The sequence below is a fragment of the Balaenoptera physalus genome, assembly GCF_965194825.1.
Source record: "Balaenoptera physalus genome assembly, chromosome: 2".
Taxonomy (NCBI): Eukaryota; Metazoa; Chordata; class Mammalia; order Artiodactyla; family Balaenopteridae; genus Balaenoptera; species Balaenoptera physalus.
In genome coordinates, this window is record NC_138883.1 from 2287304 (window position 1) to 2305583 (window position 18280).

Here is an 18280-nt window from a genome sequence, read left to right on the forward strand (position 1 = left end):
GTTCGAGCCCTGGTCTGGGAAGATCCCACATGCCGCGGAGCAAATGGGCCCGTGAGCCACAATTGCTGAGCCTGCGCGTCTGGAGCCTGTGCTCCACAACAAGAGAGGCCACGATGGTGAGAGGCCCGCGCACCGCAATGAAGAGTGGCCCCCACTTGCCACAACTAGAGGAAGCCCTCGCACAGAAACGAAGATCCAACACAGCCAAAAATAACTAAATAAATAAATAAAATAAAATAAGCAATGTTTTTAAAAAAAAAAAAAAAAAGAAAAGAAAACTCTTTATCATGGAAAATGTCAAAGAAAAGTGAAAGTAGAGAGAATCCCAAAGGCTTCCTGGTCCCAGGGGACCAGGGTTTCGGCTCTCTCTCCCCTCCCCCCACCCAGGTTATTCTGAGGCAGATGCCAGCCACCCTATCATTTCGTAGTATCGTTAGCACACCTAAAAAAGCTGTCATTCCTAAACCCATGAAACATCCACTCAGCCTTCAAATGTCCCAGCTGTCTTATTTTGTAAAATAAAACATTTGGTTTGTTCGAATCAGAACCAAAAGAAGTGCCCGCACCGCGTTGCCCTGTTGTCCCCTGCTGCTCTCAATCTGGGAGCCCAGGGGCCTCTGCGATGGATCCACTGGGAGACACAGTGATCCCAGAAGGGCCTGGGGCATCGGCACAAATATTCCAACCAAAGGGAGGGAAAACTAAGCTCTTGTTGACAAATGCGCAGCCTCGAAAAGAGCCAGGTAGCTGGTGCTGGAAGCTTCCTTAATTGTGACCACGCCACTTAAGTTCATCAAGGCGTGTTTTTGTTTTAAGAAAGAAAAGAAAGAAAAGAGCAGTTTGAGAGATTCCAGTTCCTCTGGCAGGCCAAGGGGCTGCACTCCACGTTGGGCCCAAGTGGCGAGCAGGACGTCAGAGCCTGAAGGCTGGAGAGACCTGAGCCTCCTGAATCCTCAGAGAGGGGCGTCGCCCACTCCCCACCATCACCTTTACCCAGGACAGAAGGAAAGAGAGCCCAGGAAGGAGTCAGGGCAGGAGGGTGGGGGCACCCTCGGAGCTTTCTCACATGACCTGGCCCTGGGCAGGGGTTGATGGGTCCCAGGGAGTGGGGTAAGTGGCAGGGTGGGCAGGAAGGGTGGAAGTGGCCTGCCAGGCAGGGGACATGAATGGAGTGGGGACAGCAAAGGAAGCGGGGGAGGGACGGAAGGGGCCAGCCACTAACAGACTCCCCGCCTCGTCCCGATCCCCTCCGCTTCTTCTAAAAATGTGCCCGCACCCTGTCTGCCCTCCTCTTTGAAGGGACAGATGTTGGGGAGAAAGCTGATTATCCTCAAAGGCTGGAGGCTGTGACCAGAGCTCTCGGGGAGCGTGACCCAATTCTGAGCTATTCTCAGCCTGGTGGGAGCGGAGTTATTCCCTCCCGCCAACGCTGCTGCTTCGGAGGCAGGCTGACTTTGAAATGCCCTCATCCTGCGGCTGAGCCCAGACACACACACACACACACACACACACACACACACACACACACACACACACACACACACACACGGAAATGCCCTATCCTGCGGCCGGGCCCAGACAAACACACACACACACAAGGAAATGCCCTCATCCTGTGGCCAGGCCCAGACACACACACACACACACACACACACACACACACGAGGAAATGCCCTCATCCTGCGGCTGGGCACACACACACACGAGGAAATGCCCTATCCTGCGGCCGGGCCCAGACACACACACACACACACACAAGAGAATGCCCTATCCTGCGGCCGGGCCCAGACACACACACACACACACACACACACACAAGAGAATGCCCTATCCTGCGGCTGGGCCCAGACACACACACACACACACACACACACGAAAATGCCCTCATCCTGCGGCCGGGCCCAGACACACACACACACACACACACGAGGAAATGCCCTATCATGCGGCGGGGCCCAGACACACATACACACACACACACACACACACACACAAGGAAATGCCCTATCCTGCGGCCGGGCCCAGACACACATACACACACACACACACACACACACACACACACACAAGAGAATGCCCTATCCTGCGGCCGGGCCCAGACACACATACACACACACACACACACACACACACACACACACAAGGAAATGCCCTATCCTGCAGCCGGGCCCAGATAGACAGACAGACAGACAGACAGACACACACACACAAGGAAATGCCCTCATCCTGCGGCCGGGCCCAGACACACACACACACACACACAAGGAAATGCCCTCATCCTGTGGCCAGGCCCAGACACACACACACACACACAAGAGGAAATGCCCTCATCCTGCGGCTGGGCACACACACACACACACACACACACACACACACACACACACACACACACACACACACACACACACACACAGGAGGGCAAGAAAGGCTGGCGAGCCTGGCTGTCTCAACCCCCCTGGCTGAGGACCTGCAAGCCCCAGCCCCCATGCCCTGTGCCGGCGGCCCTGCAGCTCCTCCCCTAAAATCACAGGGTCTCTCTCCACCAGGATCTGAGGTTAGGCCATGTGACCAAAGGCCTGAAAAGCGCCTGCATGACCAGGCTCGCCCCTACTGCGCCTGAGCCACAGGACGTGAGAAGAGCCATGGTCCCAGGAGGAAAGGGTGGAGCAGAGCAGAGTTTACATCAGCTCAGCCCCCACACACGGACGGGCCTGGCAGAGGTTGGCCAAGAGCAGTCAAGCCACAGACCCAAGAGGAACTGGCTGCTGCTTTAAGACTCTGAGTATTGGGGGGGGGGGGATTATTTGTTATGCAGCATGTCTGTGGTGACAGCTAACTAGTACACCTACCGCAAAAACTGTGGAGGTCAGTTGAGTGCCATCTGCCTGTGCACAGCCCAACGTTCTCAGTTTTTAGTTTAATTATACAACTAACTATAAGCACAGTGACTGGATGACCTGGATTTTCCCGAAAAATCTCAATGTCAAGTCTTCTGACAAACTATTCAAGTGCCCCTGAAGGTGCAAAAAGCTATTCAAGTGTCACAAAGTGCAGAGGACGTTTCTCAGATTCATAAGTGGCCCCCAAATTCTGGCCTTGGAATCTGAAAGAGAGACCAGGGGTCTTCCTGGAAAGGGCGGTGTTTCCCACTAGCGCTAGTAATCATTGAGACATTCTGTGGACGCCGACAGTCCAAACGTTGACGCGACACTTAATCTCACGGCGGCAGCTTCCCCCACCCCCATCCCCCCACTGGGCAGGCACTGTGTTCACCTCTGCACGAAGGAGGGAGGGACTCATCAACGTGGCACCAGAAGGAGGATGTGACCCCGGCAGACCTGGAGCCTGAGCCCGTAAGTGGCTCCTCCAGAGGGCAGAGCAGGGTCTGGTTATCCCTGCTGAGGACAGGCTGGCGGCCGGGCCCAGTCCTAACTCCGTGTTCCCCTGTGACTGCAGAGGCCACATCCTGGTGAGGCCTTCCTGTCCCACCCCACCCCCTTCCCTGCTTTGCTCCGGCCGTGCACTTCTCACCTGCAGTCTGTGCCTGGTTCCCGGGAGCCCTTGAGGGCAGGCCAGGCTGCCCTGAAGGTCTGGGTCCTCAGCACCAGCGGGGTGCTGGCAGGTGCTCAACCCCCATTTGCTGCGTGAGAGCGCCCGAGGCTGGTGAAGAGGATCGTCCTGAGGATTGGGCCCCCATCTGCACGCTCCCTCCTGGGGGCATCGGGAGCCAAGACCTCCAGCAGGGCCAACCCAGGGATGCTCTCACCTGAGCCCCACTAGGAGGAAGGGACACCCCCAGGCTGGCATGTGAGCCCAAGAGTCCCTGGGCAGAGCGGAGCACTGGGTCCCATGACTGGCCTTTACTCAGAGCATCCTTGCAAACAGCAGGCATTACCAGCCTGGGGCTCCAAAGCAGCCTCTCCTGACGCTTTCCATTGCATTCTCCTGGGCCTGCAGGAAGCTGTCCTGCCTGGGGCCTCCTGCTCCCACCTGGGGAGGCCTCCTGCTCACCCGCCTCCAATTTCCACCAGCCCTTCCACACCCTGCAGACAGTCACCTCTTCCAAGGAGCCTTCCATGACTGCAGCAGAAGTCTCCTTTGGCCTCCGTGGTCACACCCTAGACAACCACACGGGTGGGAGAGTGTCAGATATAGGAGGTCCTGGGTGGGTGGGTGGAGGCCTGGATCTGCCTCATCTCTGCTGGGCCTCAGTTTCTCCCCCTGTGCAGTGGGCTGGGATGGGGTAGGAGCTGCATCATTCCCCTGGGCCAGGGTCCCACGCAGCCCACCCGCCCTCCAGCATGCAGGCTAGAGGCTGGAGAGCCGGCAGCCCTGGGAGAACAGAGGCCATGGAGGCAGAGAGAAGGGGACGGGAAGGGGGGCCTTCCTGCAGACTGCAGGGTTGAGGGGGGCAGGTGTGGGGAAGCCCATCCCGACTTGTCCTCATGCGGAAGATGACCTTCCTTGTCACCCTCTGCTAGACAGGGTACAGCCTCCAGGGGCCTGGCATCCCTTGAACCAACACCCATCCAACAACCGCCCCGAGCCCCCAACCCACACTGCCCCAGGTTGGGCGCAGGGCACAAGCCCCTCCAAGGCAGGTGACGGTGAAGCACAGGGAGGACAGGAGCAGCTCACGCTGGGGCTGTGGGGGCAAAGCCTGGGGGGCTTCCAGGGGGAGGTGGCTGGAGACAGCTCCAGAGGCAGGCCCTGAACCTGGCCCGAAGGTGGGATCCTGGCCCGGGGCCCTCAGGGCAGGTGAGTGAGTCTGAGTGGCCATCTGTTTCCCGGGCTCAGACCTGGGAGCGGGGGCTGCAGCGGAGGAAGCTGATGTGTCACGTCTCAGCCGCTCAGACCAGGGCTGGGCAGGCGCAGGAATTTCCGAGGAAAAACTGAAGGCCAGAGGTGCTCTGTCTGGGGCTGGACGGGGACTTTCCGGGTGAATCCTTGTCCTGTGACCAGCCCTAGGCTCCTGCCTCGAGGAGGTGACCAAGTGACCTGCTGATCAGTCGCTCACCACGGGCCCTGGCCCTGACTCTCCGGGCATCAAGGTCCCCATCTGCAGAATTTGTGGGGCCGCTTGGCTTCTGCTTGTCTGCCTGAAGGGGCTCCGGGCTAGGGGCAGCCCTACAGGGCTGATCACCAGCATGGGGTGTGTGGGAGCAGAAGACGTGCTTGAGCAAGACGCTCTTGCCTCGGTGGCGGGGGGAGGGTGGGAAGCACTGAGAGACACTTGAGGGGTTCTGAAGGATGCGCAGGAGTTCACTGCTGGCTTGGGGCCAGGTGGGGCTCCAGGCTGAGGCCCCTGGCAAGGGATAGAGGCCCAGTGGGGCCCTGGGGGCTCGTTTGCAGGGCCTGGCAGACAGTCAAGGGGCTGGAGGGCCCCATACTTGAGAGCAGCTCTGTGCCAAGTGCAACTGCGAGCGTGGACAGGGATCCAGGTCGCCTGACCCCTACCTGGTGGCCCTGCGCCTTCATCCATCCTGGGCTTTCCCTTCCAGCTCACACGGACCCAAGTGCAGGCTCCAGGGACTCACCCAGGGCCACAGTCTAGCCTGCCAGCCGAAGCCCCGCCTGGAGAACAGGCAGAGCCAGGCCTGCAGAGGCCGCCTATGCCCTACATCAGACACCTCACAGGCCTTTCCTGAAGGCCAAGGAAAGCCCAGGTCCCTCCTGTGTCCCCAGACTAGGCATTTGGTCAGAGGTCAGGACAGGTCCTTGAAGGGGGGACATGATCCCTGGAGTAGGGCAAGGGCTTCCAGGGACCCTAGGGTCTCTGAGGGGACACAGGTCTTACAAGGAGACACAAGGCGCCCCTGGCCCTGTGATGCTGCCACCAAGAGACTGGTCCTCTTGCAGGCCCACCTCACTTGGCATCCCTCCAAGGACCCCCAAAGTCTGGGTGGTGGCCTGGGGCCAGGACAGCAGGCCTGGGAGGTCCTTCTTGAGTTCTGGGCCCTTCAGGCAACAAGAGAGGCAACGCAGGTGCCCAGGCCGGGCTGTGGACGGAAGGCCCAGCCGGACATGGACGGACGGACACACACACACACACACACACACACACACACACACACACACACACACACACACACACAGCCAGGGACTCTCTCCCTCCCCCGCCCCCACCCTTCCCAGGAACAAGTGGCCCTTTCTGCAGCTGGGTGGGGGTGGCCACACACTTGCCCCTTTGTCCACCATGTCCCAGGCCATTGTCCTGGAGTCCAGAGCCCCTGTGGCGTCTGCCCCGGGAGAGGAAGGAGCAGGGGCCGGGGGGCCACGTGCAGGGAGGTCCAGCCTGGATGCTGGTGTGGGGAGTGGAGGTCTGGCCTCGTGGGGCACCAGGGGGACCAGTCAGCACAGCAGGGGCAACAGTGTTTTATTTCTCTGCCAGGGGTGGTCGGGGACCAGCCTCAGGCCAGCCCGGGACCCTGGGGCTCTCGTGCCGACCTGGGGTCACCGAGGCTCCTGGCGGCTGGCTGAGGCCAAGGGCAGGCGCCCAGACCCTTCAAGCAGCAGGGCGGGGGGGGGGGCGCCAGCCGCGCACCAGAGCTGGAGCGCAGGCCAGGGCAGGGCTGGCGCCCTCACTCCGTCCTGGGTGCACGCCCCCATCCCCACATCCCTGCGGCTCCTGTGAGCGGCAGGGGCACCGAGTGGCCCCGACCCGACTGGCCAGCCACCGGACGCATGTTCCCGCCCTGCCCAGCTCTTCCCTACGTGACGCTGTGTGTTCGCACGCATCGACACGTGAGGGCTCTGGCTGGGCCAGGGCCGCAGAGGTACTTCCCGCAGGCAGAAGCGAAGCAGCAGGGCTGCCCCGGCCCTGCGCCAGCGGGAATCTAGGGACATACCCACACGGCCTGTGCACTGCCCAGAGGGGTGGGGTCAGGCCTGAGGCCACACAGCGGGGTCGCCTCAGATGCCGGGCAGCTGGACCGTGGGGGTCCCTGGCCCTCCTCCTCCGGGTCTCGCCCCCTGTTTCCTCCCTCCTCGTTTGGGGCCACCTGGGAAGGGTCAGACCTGCGCCCCGTCACCTGCACTCTTGGGCCTCAGCATCCAGAAGAGCCTACGGCAGTGGAGACGCTGAGTGGCAACAAAGAGCCGCAGGATGGGGACGCTGACCACAGCGGTGACGTGGGCGGGAGGCCTCCCTCCCCAGGGGCCGGACACTGCTCCACCGTGGCAGCCCCACTCAGCCACCCGGGAGGCCCCCAGCCCCGCCCCACCCTGCGTCCGTAGGTTTCTAAACACAGGCCCCGGCAGGCATCCGTTGACCATATAAGGCAGCCTCTGGCCGAGCTTCGCCTCCCCGTCCGGCCCCGCGGTGCTCCCAGCTCCCTGGAGCTCCTGGCGGGCGGCTCGCTAGCCCGGGGTCTTGGTGGCGAAGGTCAGGTAGCCGGTGTGGCCCACGGTCTCCTTCATGGGCATGCCGCTGCGGAAGGGGCCGGCGTCGGGGCCCGGACTGGCCCCCAGGTCAGGCGCGGGCAGGCTGATGGTGCGCACGTTGTAGACCTGGGGCAACACCTCCAGGGTGCTCAGCTCCGAGAAGCCACAGGCCGCCAGTGCCTGGCACGTGCGCTGCACCTGCTCGATGCACGGGGAGAACGAGCAGAAGCGCCCGCCTGCACGGGAGGGGGACGCGGGGTCAGAGGGCAGGGGGCCGCCCCCAGAGCCCGCCCACCCACCTGCCCGCCTCCTCTGGCCCGGGGGTCTGCGGGCTGGGACTGCAGGGCAGAGGCAATGCACCCCCAATCCCTTCGGGAGTGGGCGCTGCGAGACCCCACTGTGTGAGCTGAGGAGGGTGGGTGCCCCGACCCCTGCCCTGCGGTCCGATGCCATGAAGCCCCCACCAAGCCCTCTGGACACGAGGAGTTGCGGCCCCAGAGTAGAGGAGCCGGGCCGGGGCCCGGGGGCAGAAGCTCTTCTGCAGCCATGGGGCAGGGCCCGCCTGAACCAAGCCCTCTCACGTGCCGGCACAGGCCCAGCCCACCACCCTGATCTCCCTGGGCTTCCAGAGGGCACCGCCACCCCTGATTCCCACCAGGCATCTGAGAGCCGGGGCCAGGGCAGAACCTTGGCATGGCAGCTGCCAGAGTGCTGGGCCTGAACAGCTTTAACCATACAGAGCAGCCCCGGGGGCGGGGGCTGCGGCTGTCACAGAAAATTAGAGGCTGTCGCCCGCTCCTGGGAACACGAGGCGCCTACTCTGAGCGGAGCCCCACGGACCAAGGGTGAGGGAGAGGGGGCAGGAGCCACAGCCCTTCCTGCCGCCTCCCACCGGGGCTCGCCCACGCATCCTGCAGGCTGGCTAGGGGAACGGATGTGGCCCAGGCCAGCCCCCAGAGGTCCCTGAGGCCTGCTCACCTCAGCCACACCTGGGACACAGACCCCCAGGTGGTCCGCTGGGAGGCCTGGGCTTGGAGGCACAGTGTGCGGTTGACGTGAACCCAGAGGGCACAGGGTCACCCCCGAGAGGGGCCCCAACCCCTGTGCACACAGCCGAGGAAACAGGCCCCATTAGACGGGGCCTGAGCCTGCTGGTCAGCCAGAGGCCCAGAGAGCCCGGGGCCGCACCTCGCCGGGCCAAGCTGGAGAAATGCCAGACCCACGAGGAAGTCGGGAGCCTCTGGGCCAGAACAAGCAGATCCAGAGAACAGGGCTTAGCGGGGCAGGGGGGACGGGACAGCACACAGCATGGCTCCCTCGGGGACCGAGGCCTGGGCCCACTGGTGTCCCTGGAGCAGCGAGGACCTGCAGGTGTCCAGGGGGCAAAGCCGGAGGGGGCGGAGGTGTGGGGAAGCCGGCGCTGACCCTCTCCCCAGCCCCAGGCCACAGGAGTCCAGGGCTGAGCTTGAGCCAGCGGGCAGGGGCCCCACTGGGACCCTATGGCCGCCTTGCTGCCGGAGCTGGGCCTCGGCGCCTGTCTTTCCAAGGGGCAGGCCTTCCCTGGAGAGCCCTGGCTTGCCTCTCCCGCCTCCCCGTGCTGCACCGCTCAGCGGGCAGGAGGACGGGCCCGGCTGCCCGAGCCAGCAACTTCTCCAGAAAAGGGAAAAAACCCAGGGCCTCGTCAGCACCTCCCTGGCTCGGAGCCGACCTTCCCGCCTCTGCACCCAGCATCTTCCCTAAAAGGGGCACGTTAGCCTGCCTGTGGCGGGTGGGGAAGGGAGACTCTGCAGGCACTGGCTGGGGTGAGGGGCTGCCCTCTGACCTCTGGCATGCCCAGGGGTGCAGGCCCCGCCTCTCACTCAGGCAGGGCTGCCACATTCCCCAGGGACCCGAGACACCTCCCACCTTGGGGTGGGAGCGGGGCCAGGCCAAGGGGCAGGGGCCCAGGTGGAGCCCCACTCTCCCCAGCCCTGACCCCTCTCACCCTCACCCTCTCCCTGAGCGACCTCCCCACGACTCCTCCGCTGCCCTGACCTACCCCCGCTCAGGCCGAAAGGGGCCCCGGCCTGGCCACACCCCTCCCAGACCCCCCGGCTCACCTTCGACCTTCAGGGCGTCCCAGGCATGGCCCACGGCCTCCCAAGGCGAGGGGATGTCCAGGAAGACAGCGTCCGCCACGCGGCTCACGCCGAAGCCGCTGCGGCACACGTCCTGGTTGCGCACGGTCACCCATCGGCCCACGCGGTGCTCCTGGAACTCCTCCCGAGCCTTCTCCGCCCGCTGCTGGTGGAACTCCACCGTGTGCAGGTGGCCCGTGGGTGCGATGGTGCGGATGATGGCGTGGGACACAGAGCCGCTGCCGGTGCCTAGCGGGACCGGACGGGTGTCAGACGGGAAACGACCCCACCCTCACCCTGAGGGACCCACCAAGGGCCCATGAGGTGAGCCGACCCCGGGTTACCAGCGGGCACCAGTCTGGAGCTCCCTGAGGGGTCCTGGGACACGCAGGCTGCATGTGTGGCGAGGGAGCTGACTGATCATCTATGTCTGCCGTGCGTCCAGTGGGGAGGGTGGCAGCCCTGCCCACCCCCAGCTCTGGAGAGACTCTGCTGCACAGACCTGGAGCCCAGAAGACGGGTCCCGAGAGGGGCCGGGACTAGCCTGCAGCCCTGCAGGCTCTGTGCGGAGCAGATCAAGAGGATTGGAACCGTCCCACATGGTGGCTGGGCCCAAGCTCCCCGAGGGACTCAGGTCAGTCCATCTTCCTGCCCCCCCCGATCCGCTCCCGCCACACGGGGTGCAGCTCTGCCCTCACCCTGCGCGACCAGAGACACGGTGACCAACGCGCCCCCCATGTCATCGTCTCTCAGTTTTCCCCCAGCCTCACGGGCCACTCCTCAGCTTCCTTCAGGGCCGCCCCTCTACCGGCCTTCCTGCCCTGCGGCGCCCGGCCGGGCCTGCGTCCTCCGGTCACCCCCCGTGACCTTCCCCCACCTCGCTGCTCCAGGCGCCAGGCCTCACGAAGACGCCCGGGCATCCACTGCACACCGATCACCTCCCCCGTGACCGCAAACAGCGCCCAGCATTTACAGGTGCAGAGCTGGAGCCAATCCAACCCAAATCCACTCCCTGCCAAGCCTCCCGAACCAGTTGGTGACATGACTGCCCAGCCAGACGCCACGGAGGAGCCCTCCCCTCCCCCACAGGAAACTCCGGCACCTCCTTCCCCATCTCTCCAGGAGCCGCTCCTTCTCCCCACCTGCCTGCCGGCTCCCCGCAACAGCCCCTGACCCCCGCCTTCAGTCCACCTCAACACAGCCGCGGACCCTCTCCCCCCTCGGTCAGACCAGGCCTCTGCCCTTCCCACACACGGCTGAGTCGGACTCCTTGTGACGCCCGAGCAGCGCCCACTTCCTCCCTGACCTCATCCCTGCTCCTGCCACGCTGGTCTCCTTGATGGCCCCTCGCGCAGGGTCTCTGCAAGGCTCTCCCTTGGGGTGACCCTCCCCTTTGGCTCTTGGTACCGCCTTCCCATCATATTCAACCACATTCAATGCACTGCTCCCGCCTCAGAGAGGTGTTCCCTGACACCCCTAGCTGGAGGGACCCCTCTCTGAGTCGCCCTCAAACACGCAGCCCTGTCTCCCAAGCCCCCCAGCAATCAACAGCACCGAAACCGTCACAGTGGGCTTCCTGTCTGTCCCCTTTGAGAAGCAGAAACTTGGTCTGCCTTGTCACGGCTGTACCCACGGTTCCTAGAAGGGAAGCTGGCACATCAGAGGAGCCCAGAAGCATGCTCGCTGACAGCACTTTTCAGCCGAGTGGAGCGAGGCCCAGGCTGTGGATGCATGGGGGGAAGCAGGGGATGAGCTGGCCCTGAACCCTGTCCACTCCCCCAGCTGCCCTGGTGCTGCGCAGCCTCTGCCCAGGCCCCACCCACTCTCTGACCCACTCACTGCCCAGGTTCTGCATCTGACTCTCCCCAGTTCAAAGTGCTTGGCTGGGCAAAAAGAACCATCCAATTGTCCACATGGAGAAACTGAGGCCCTCCATGTGGACAAAGAGACGGATGGAGATGGCTCGAAGCCTCCAAAAGTTGGCAGCAGTGCTATTGGGAACTCTTCGTGACTCTGGAACCCAGATGCCCGGCCCACGAAAAACATGCTGGAAATCTAGGCACACCTGGGCCTGGGCTGTTCTTGGCTAGGTTGCATGCTTCAATCCCCAACACCTGCGTGTGTGTGTACACGCGCACGCGCGCGCACACATATGCAGAGGCTGGGAACAGCTGCCCTCAGGCACTTCCATCTGCACTCCAGGCTCTGGGCTCAGTGACAATGGTGCTGGCCTGGGATGAGCACGGGGCCGGCTCCTCACCCACACTGAGCACCCTGAGGCAGCCCTGGCCTCCCTCCAGGAAGGGGCACTCTCAGCCCTGGGCCTGGGGCTCCCATTCGCAGCAGTCAGGGACTGCCAGGCCAGGCACCCTCTGCCCTTCTGTCAGCACCTTGGTCAGCGCCGAGCAGCGCTCACACCCCCCACCCCACCTAGACAAGTAGGATCCCCCCGGGGCACCAGCTCCTCCAGCGGGCTAGCCTTGGTCCAGTCCCATCAACTCACACGCAGAGTACAGCACCAGTCTCCTAACCGGCTTCCTTGCTTCTGCCCTCACTCCCTGCAGTCAGCCCCCCAAGAAAGACCCTGTTAAAACAGAAGTTGAGTAATAATGCCTGTGTTCAGGAAGGGCAGGCTGGAGGCTGTCTGGACAGTGGGTCTGACCTCCACCTTCATGAACTGAGGTAACCTGAAGAACTCACCCGATTCACAGACCACAGAGCCAGGCCGAAGCTCCAGCATCATGGTGAGCAGGGCAATGTCGGTGGAGTAGAGGATCTGGGTGCGGTGTGGCAGGTTCAGTGTCCAGAGCTCAGGTGTGGGGTGCAGCACATACACCCAGCCACCTCGGCCGCAGGTCACCTTGGAGCCGAAGGGGCGGCCAATGAGGTCTACTGAATGCCGAAGGACGCCGTGCCGGGTCTGGGTCTGGGCCCCACGCTGCACACGCACTGCCACCATCGCACCATGGCCCAGTGACAGGATGGCTGTGTCACCCTCTTTGATCAGCTCCTCGTACGCCACGAAGCTCATGGTGTTGCTGTCTGGCAGGTGCCAGGGACCTGGGAGGTGTGTCAGCATGAACATGTAAGGGGGCCAGGAGGCAGGATATGCACCTGGGGTCCAGAGAGAAGGCTGTGAGGCCCAGATCCTGAGCAATGGGGGTGCAGTAGCTGGCTCAGTCCCTGGCACTGCCCATTAGGACAGCCCAATAGGGCTGCACCCTGGCCTGACATTTGAAGCCCTTCTTGGTGTGGTCTTAAGAAAAAAGCCATCAGCCCAAATCACAGATGGAGAAACTGAGGCCCTACACTGGAAGAGGAGGGGCCCAAGGATTCCCACAAAGTAAGAGCCTGACCCTCTCTCTCATCATCCTTCTCAAGGAGCTTGGCTTCCATCCTCCAGCTGTAGGATGAGAGAGCAACTACCTAGGGAAGAGCTGCAAATGGCCCGTGAGGTCACCTCCAGGCCAGGCAGACCCCCCCCACCCCAGTTTCCCCTATGGCGGGCTCCTGGGCAGACAAGTGGCAGGGGGATGCAGATGTAAGGGCTCCCAAGCAGAGGTTGGGGACGTGCAAGGGGCAGTAAACATAAACACTGGCCTGGCCTGTGTAGAGGCAGGGGGCGGCTTAGGCCAGGCTGGCACAGGGCTGGGGGCGGCCATGGGAGGCTGCAGGGAAGTGCAGGGCGACCCCCACCCGCGCACTGCCACCCTGGCCCTGCGGAGTCTCACCGGCGACGCTCGTCGGCCTCCGACTCCCGGAGGGTCTGCACGTGGCCCCGCGCCGCCGCCACAGCACTTCCGGCTCTGGCCTGGTGCGCGGCGCCCGCCGATGACGTCATGGCGTACCGCCCCGCGCGCGCGGGCTCCCGGGACCCACGGGCCGTCCCTCCCGGCCACCGGAGCGCGCCTCGTTCTCGGACTCTCTGCTTTATTTCTACTCGTGCAAAAGACAAACTGAAAGTCCCACTGTCCCGCCGCCGAGCTGCTGCAGTCCTTCCACACTCCTCCTACGGGCGCTATTGATAAAGGCTGCGGAACAGGGCAGGGCCCCGTTCCGCAGCCTTTTGACAGCCCCGGAGTCCCAGGAAGGGCCGCCCAGGCGAGCTGCGCAGTCCCCTCCGAGGACACTTGCCATGGACATTTTGTCACTGCAAACCGCTCTGGGAACACCTCTGACGGGCCCCAGGATAAATTCCAGAAAATGGAATCGCCGATGAGAGGGTCGACCCAGAAGGCTTTGGCTAGGGTCAGCCAGAGGAGCAGGAGATGGTGGCCTGGAAGGGTCTGCAGAAGTGGCCTTAGGCCCAGGCCTTGCCTCTTCTTGGCCTGCCTCCTCTTCAGGGGCACATTCTCCAGAGAGCAGGAGCTGCTTCAAGGAGGGAGGGTGTCCTCTGTCCCCTCCTGGAACCCAGGGTGCAATGAGCAGTGGCTGAACTGTGCTCCCTTTGGGGCCGGTCAGTGAGGACAGGGCCAGTGGCCTGAGCAGGGGACAGGGGGAGGGGCAGCTGGAGGACGGGGGCAGAAAAGGGAAGCAGCAGCCCTGCTCTGTCTCAGCAGAGCTGATTCAGAGCCGGTTCCTCTGGAGAGTGTGTGCGGGGGAGGGGGACAGGGGACATGGACTGCTTTCCTCCAGCACACAGGTCCCTGTGGGCCAGGGCTTAGCCTGTTAGCCTCGGGTACTGGAGAGGGATAGAGACCCCAGCCCACCCAGCCACCCTGAGGCCTGAGCCCTAACCCAGGGCCAGCTAGCAATGACCCTAGGCCACACTTCCCAGGCCCAGGCTGCTCCATCCTGGGCAAATGGGAGTAGCCAAGCCCTGCAGAGCCAGTCCCTTCCCAGAGCCCTGCCAATCTGTGAGGCACTCTGAACTCTCCCTCCTCTGGGGCCAGGACTGGCGAGGGTGTCTGTGGACCACAGAGCCCATGATGGAGACCCAGGTGCCTAGCCTCAGCCCCTCCGTGCCCCTGCCCTGACTGGGCCTGGGCCTTGGAGCCCCAGAGGAAGAAGGTGAGGGGCCTTGGTGGCCTCCCATTCTCTGTGGGTTCTTGTCCCTGTGGGGCCAGTGCTCTGGCCACCAGCTGCCTGTGTGGCTTCATCACTGTCCCCTTGCCTCTTGCTCTCGACACTGAGACAACCCAGCTCCATCCACGGCTCGCCAACCTTTGTTCCAGGTGACTTTGCACCAGCCTGAATCACCCCCTAATTGCTCTCCTGGGAGATCTCAACTTTCCACTTCTCGTGGGGGTTCCTTTTCCCTAGGCTTGCAGCTACTCAGCGGCTGAGTGCCTACTAAGAGCCTAAATTAGGACTCCCAACTTCCCACTCGCCTCTCTGTGACTGGCTGGCCAGCTCCTCCATTGCCCCCTCCTCCAAGCAGCCTTCCCAGGGCTGTCCATCTGAGCCTGCCCCATCAGCCTGAGTCCTCAAGCACCAACTGATTAGCCAGGTCAGGTGGGTACTTTGCCCAGGGCAGAGTTTATATATTGGGCCCCCCCCAAAAAGAACTGATACTGTATGAGCCCAGCTAAGTGTCATCACATTGAGTCTTCCCCACAATCCTGTGAGAGAGGGACCACCACTTTACAGATGGGGAAACTGAGGCTCAGGGAGGTCAAGTAACTTGCATAAGATCACACAGCCAACGTGGCCAAAGCGGGATTGGGATTTAAAGCCAGTAAACTTGGCTTCAGAGAACTAGTGGCAGATTTGAAGAAAGCTGGGAACTGGCAGGAAGTAGGCCCTGGAGGAAAGGGAGACCCTGAGCATGCCCACTGGGGGAGGCTGCTCTGCTCTCATCTCAGGCAGGGATCAGGTGACCCAAGGTCTCCTCTTCCCTGACCAGCTCAGTCTCCTGCCCCACCATGCTCTGTGACCACAAGGCAGCCCCTGCTCCTTTTCTGACCCTAACTAACTTCCCTTTTGGGTTTTGCGGAGCTCAGGGACAGGGGACCGGGAGGAAGCAATGCCCACCCTGGCTGCACTCTGAGCACAGACTCTGAGGATGGCCTCGCGTCCCCTGCTTGGATCCTGGCCCTGCCCTCCTACGTGGCTCACCTCCACCTGCCCAGCTCTGTGCCTGCCCCGCTGAGCAGGGTCATGTTCTGTGGATGAAAGGCCGGGGACTCCTTTGAGGCTCCCCACCCCCTCCAGGGCCAGGTGGTTAATGTATAACCGGGTGTGATTTCCAAGAAACCTGGACCATAAATGGGCCCGGTGATGTCACCCAGCTTCTTGCCCGGACGCGGCCAAACCGGCTCCTGTGGGCCCTAGGGAGAGTGGAGGGTCCACAGACGAGGGCAAGTGTAGCTGGGGGCAGTGTTCTTCCTGCTGAGGTGGAGGCCAGTACCCTCCTGGCCCCCTTCCTGCTCCCCTGCTTGGGACCACCCAGGCTCCCAAGCAGCCCCTGCCTGGTGGGGGGCCTCACCCTGACTTTTGGGTCTAAAGGCCTCAAAGGCCCCCTCCCCCCTTCCCCCATCACAGCTGCTGACCATGTGCGCTATCAGACTGAGTCCAGCCCAGGCTTGGCCAGCCGTGAGTCCCCAGGGTGGGCCCCAGTTCAGGTTAGCACAGGGCCAGTCACTCCAGGACCGCTGAGGGACTGCCGACCTCCGACCCGGTCCCCCATCACGCACCTTCCGATCTTCCCTTTGCTCATCTGCAAAACTAGGACAAAAACACTCATCTCCGAAGGCTGAGGATTGCTGGAGCCCCAGGCAGCAGCATCGCTAGGGCCCGGCCCTGCGCAAGACCCCAAGCCTCTGGACTTCACCTCTCCAGTGTGGACCTTGCTTGTGGAGAGAAAGGGGAGCAGGGGTCCTTTCCTGCCCTCATCCTCCCATGTTGGTCAGGCCCTTGGTGGCCTGAGCATGGGGGAGGGGGGCCTTCGGGGAAGCTGCAGAGTCTACAGACAAAGAGGAAGCCCTGAGTGCCACCCCTCCACCCGCTGGGGTCTGAAAGCCAAATAGGCCTCTAGGACCGGCAGCTCTGTTTCTAGAAACAGAAACTTGAGCCCATCAGGCCTTTGGGGTGGAGAGTTGGGAAAGGCAGCTGCAGATATTTCTAAAATTAGGGGAAGGGGTTGCAGGGGGCACAGAACACAGGAATTTCAGGCTTAAGGGACACCTGCTGTCTGGCCAGTCCAGACTCATTTGCCTTTTTTACCTTGGCTTGTTTCATGGGTCTAAAAAATGCTGACTGCGAGCAGGTCAAAACACGCCAAGGTGAGCAACAGAAGAGGCAGAAGTCTCTCCGCAGTAACCATGGGGGACAGAGCACAGAGGCAGAGGCAAAGGGACTTGCTCGCCCTTTGCTCCAGTGCCCATTCCTCAGAGGCACAAAATGCGCTGGAATGCCCGCTCTGCCCCAGCCTCCGCACGACCCATCTCCTCGCATCTCCGGATGATATTTTGTTCACATAGCTGCTTGCTCACAGCCAGTCTTCCTGCAGCAGCAGCAGTGTTCACCTTGCTGCCCACAGAGCACACTGTGCAGTCCTGGAGGGATTTTGTTAAATATACACATAGATAAGGGTCTTCCCCCTTCCTTGCTTCATTCACAAAGCAACGTATGATGGACATCAACCACACAAGCTCCAATTCACACTTTTTAATAGCTGTATAATATTCCACACTGGGGAGATGCCTTCCCTACCCCCGGCCAGTCCCCAAGTGATGGGCATCGAGTTATATCCGGGTTTGTTTGTGTTTGTTTCTCCTACTACACATCTCTTGGTCTATCTGCAAAGAGAAATGGGACTGTCTATAGGCTGGATTCCTAGAAGTGTGATTGCTGGGTCATGGAGTATGAACATTTTAAATTTTAATAGATACTGCCAAATTACTTTCCTAAAACGATGTAGTAATTCACAGTTGCAGGCAGCATGTGAATGCTTGTCTCCCCACATTCCAACCCATAGCCAACACTGGCTGGTATCAATTTTTTCTTTTTTTGCCAGTCTGGGTGTGTTGCGGCTAGTGGAAGGCATAGTCGTTATTTTAACTTGCGTGATTCTGATTTTTAGTGTCTTTTTTTTTTTTTTTTTTAAATCTCACATGTGCTTATTGTTTGTTAGCATTTCCTCCAGTCTTTGCCAAAAGTCTCTGAGGACTGCCTTTGGGGGTGGGGTAGGGAGATGAACCTGTCCCCTGCAGAGAGGGCACAGGCCTGGGGTCTGGGGACTCTGAGACTGCGCACTCCGCAGCAGAGCCAGAGTCTTTCCGCATCAACCAGGAGGGGCTGGGCCCGGGGGTCTCTGGCTCAGACGCCCCAAAGCCCGGGGACTTGCCCAAGGTCAAGGCACAAAGGGTGCCGCCGGGCTGGGCCGCAGCCAGGCTGCGCCTCCGGAGCGCCTTCGCTCTGCACCAAGAGCGCCCGGGAGATGCCTGCGGGCACCTTGGAGAAGGTCGGCGGCTCGGGGCCAGCTCGGACGGGGCGGGAGAAGGGGGGGCGGCGGGGGTTTGGCAGTACCTGCTGTGGAAGCCCTGGACGCCCTCGCCTGGCCCCTCGCCGCGACCACCGCGGGGACTGGCAAGACGAGGGAGGGCAGGAGCCATGGTGCAGACAAGCCCGAGCGTCCTCAAGTGCCTGGTGGTCCTCCTGCCTCGGTTTCCCGCTCGGAGGCAGGCGGGGGGTGGGGGAATCCAGAATGTCCAAGGGCCTGAGGTTCCGGCTTCGGGATCCTGGGCGGGCGTGGGGTGGGGTAGGCGGGCTGCGCGGGGTCCCAGCGAGGGGATAGTCGGGGTGGGCTGCCTGGGGTGGGGGGGCTCCGGGGGGCTGCG

The 18280-nt window shown here is 62.1% G+C and overlaps 1 protein-coding gene and 2 long non-coding RNA genes across 4 annotated transcripts; all 3 read right to left on the bottom strand.

Annotated features, from left to right (window-relative positions):
* Positions 1-487: 487 nt before the first annotated feature.
* On the bottom strand, positions 488-6061 carry LOC309655691. The gene is made up of 3 exons (XR_014260942.1): positions 4012-6061; positions 3532-3660; positions 488-783 (listed from the first exon to the last, which is right to left on the bottom strand). It is a non-coding gene; the product is annotated as an uncharacterized lncRNA (long non-coding RNA).
* Positions 6062-6359: 298 nt separating this feature from the next.
* Positions 6360-13439, bottom strand: TRMT61A (tRNA methyltransferase 61A). Of its 2 annotated transcripts, none has more exons than XM_082451114.1 (4): positions 13232-13439; positions 12201-12614; positions 9483-9749; positions 6360-7619 (listed from the first exon to the last, which is right to left on the bottom strand). In XM_082451114.1, the coding sequence occupies exons 2-4, from the start codon at positions 12583-12585 to the stop codon at positions 7360-7362; spliced, it is 912 nt and encodes a 303-aa protein (XP_082307240.1). In that variant the 5' UTR covers positions 12586-12614; positions 13232-13439; the 3' UTR covers positions 6360-7359. The 2 variants fall into 2 exon arrangements, with proteins under 2 accessions (XP_082307240.1, XP_082307241.1); XM_082451115.1 differs by having other exon boundaries at positions 12201-12560; positions 13232-13436.
* Positions 13440-17093: 3654 nt separating this feature from the next.
* LOC309655693 lies at positions 17094-18246 on the bottom strand. The gene is made up of 2 exons (XR_014260944.1): positions 17970-18246; positions 17094-17239 (listed from the first exon to the last, which is right to left on the bottom strand). It is a non-coding gene; the product is annotated as an uncharacterized lncRNA (long non-coding RNA).
* Between the last annotated feature and the right edge of the window lie 34 nt (positions 18247-18280).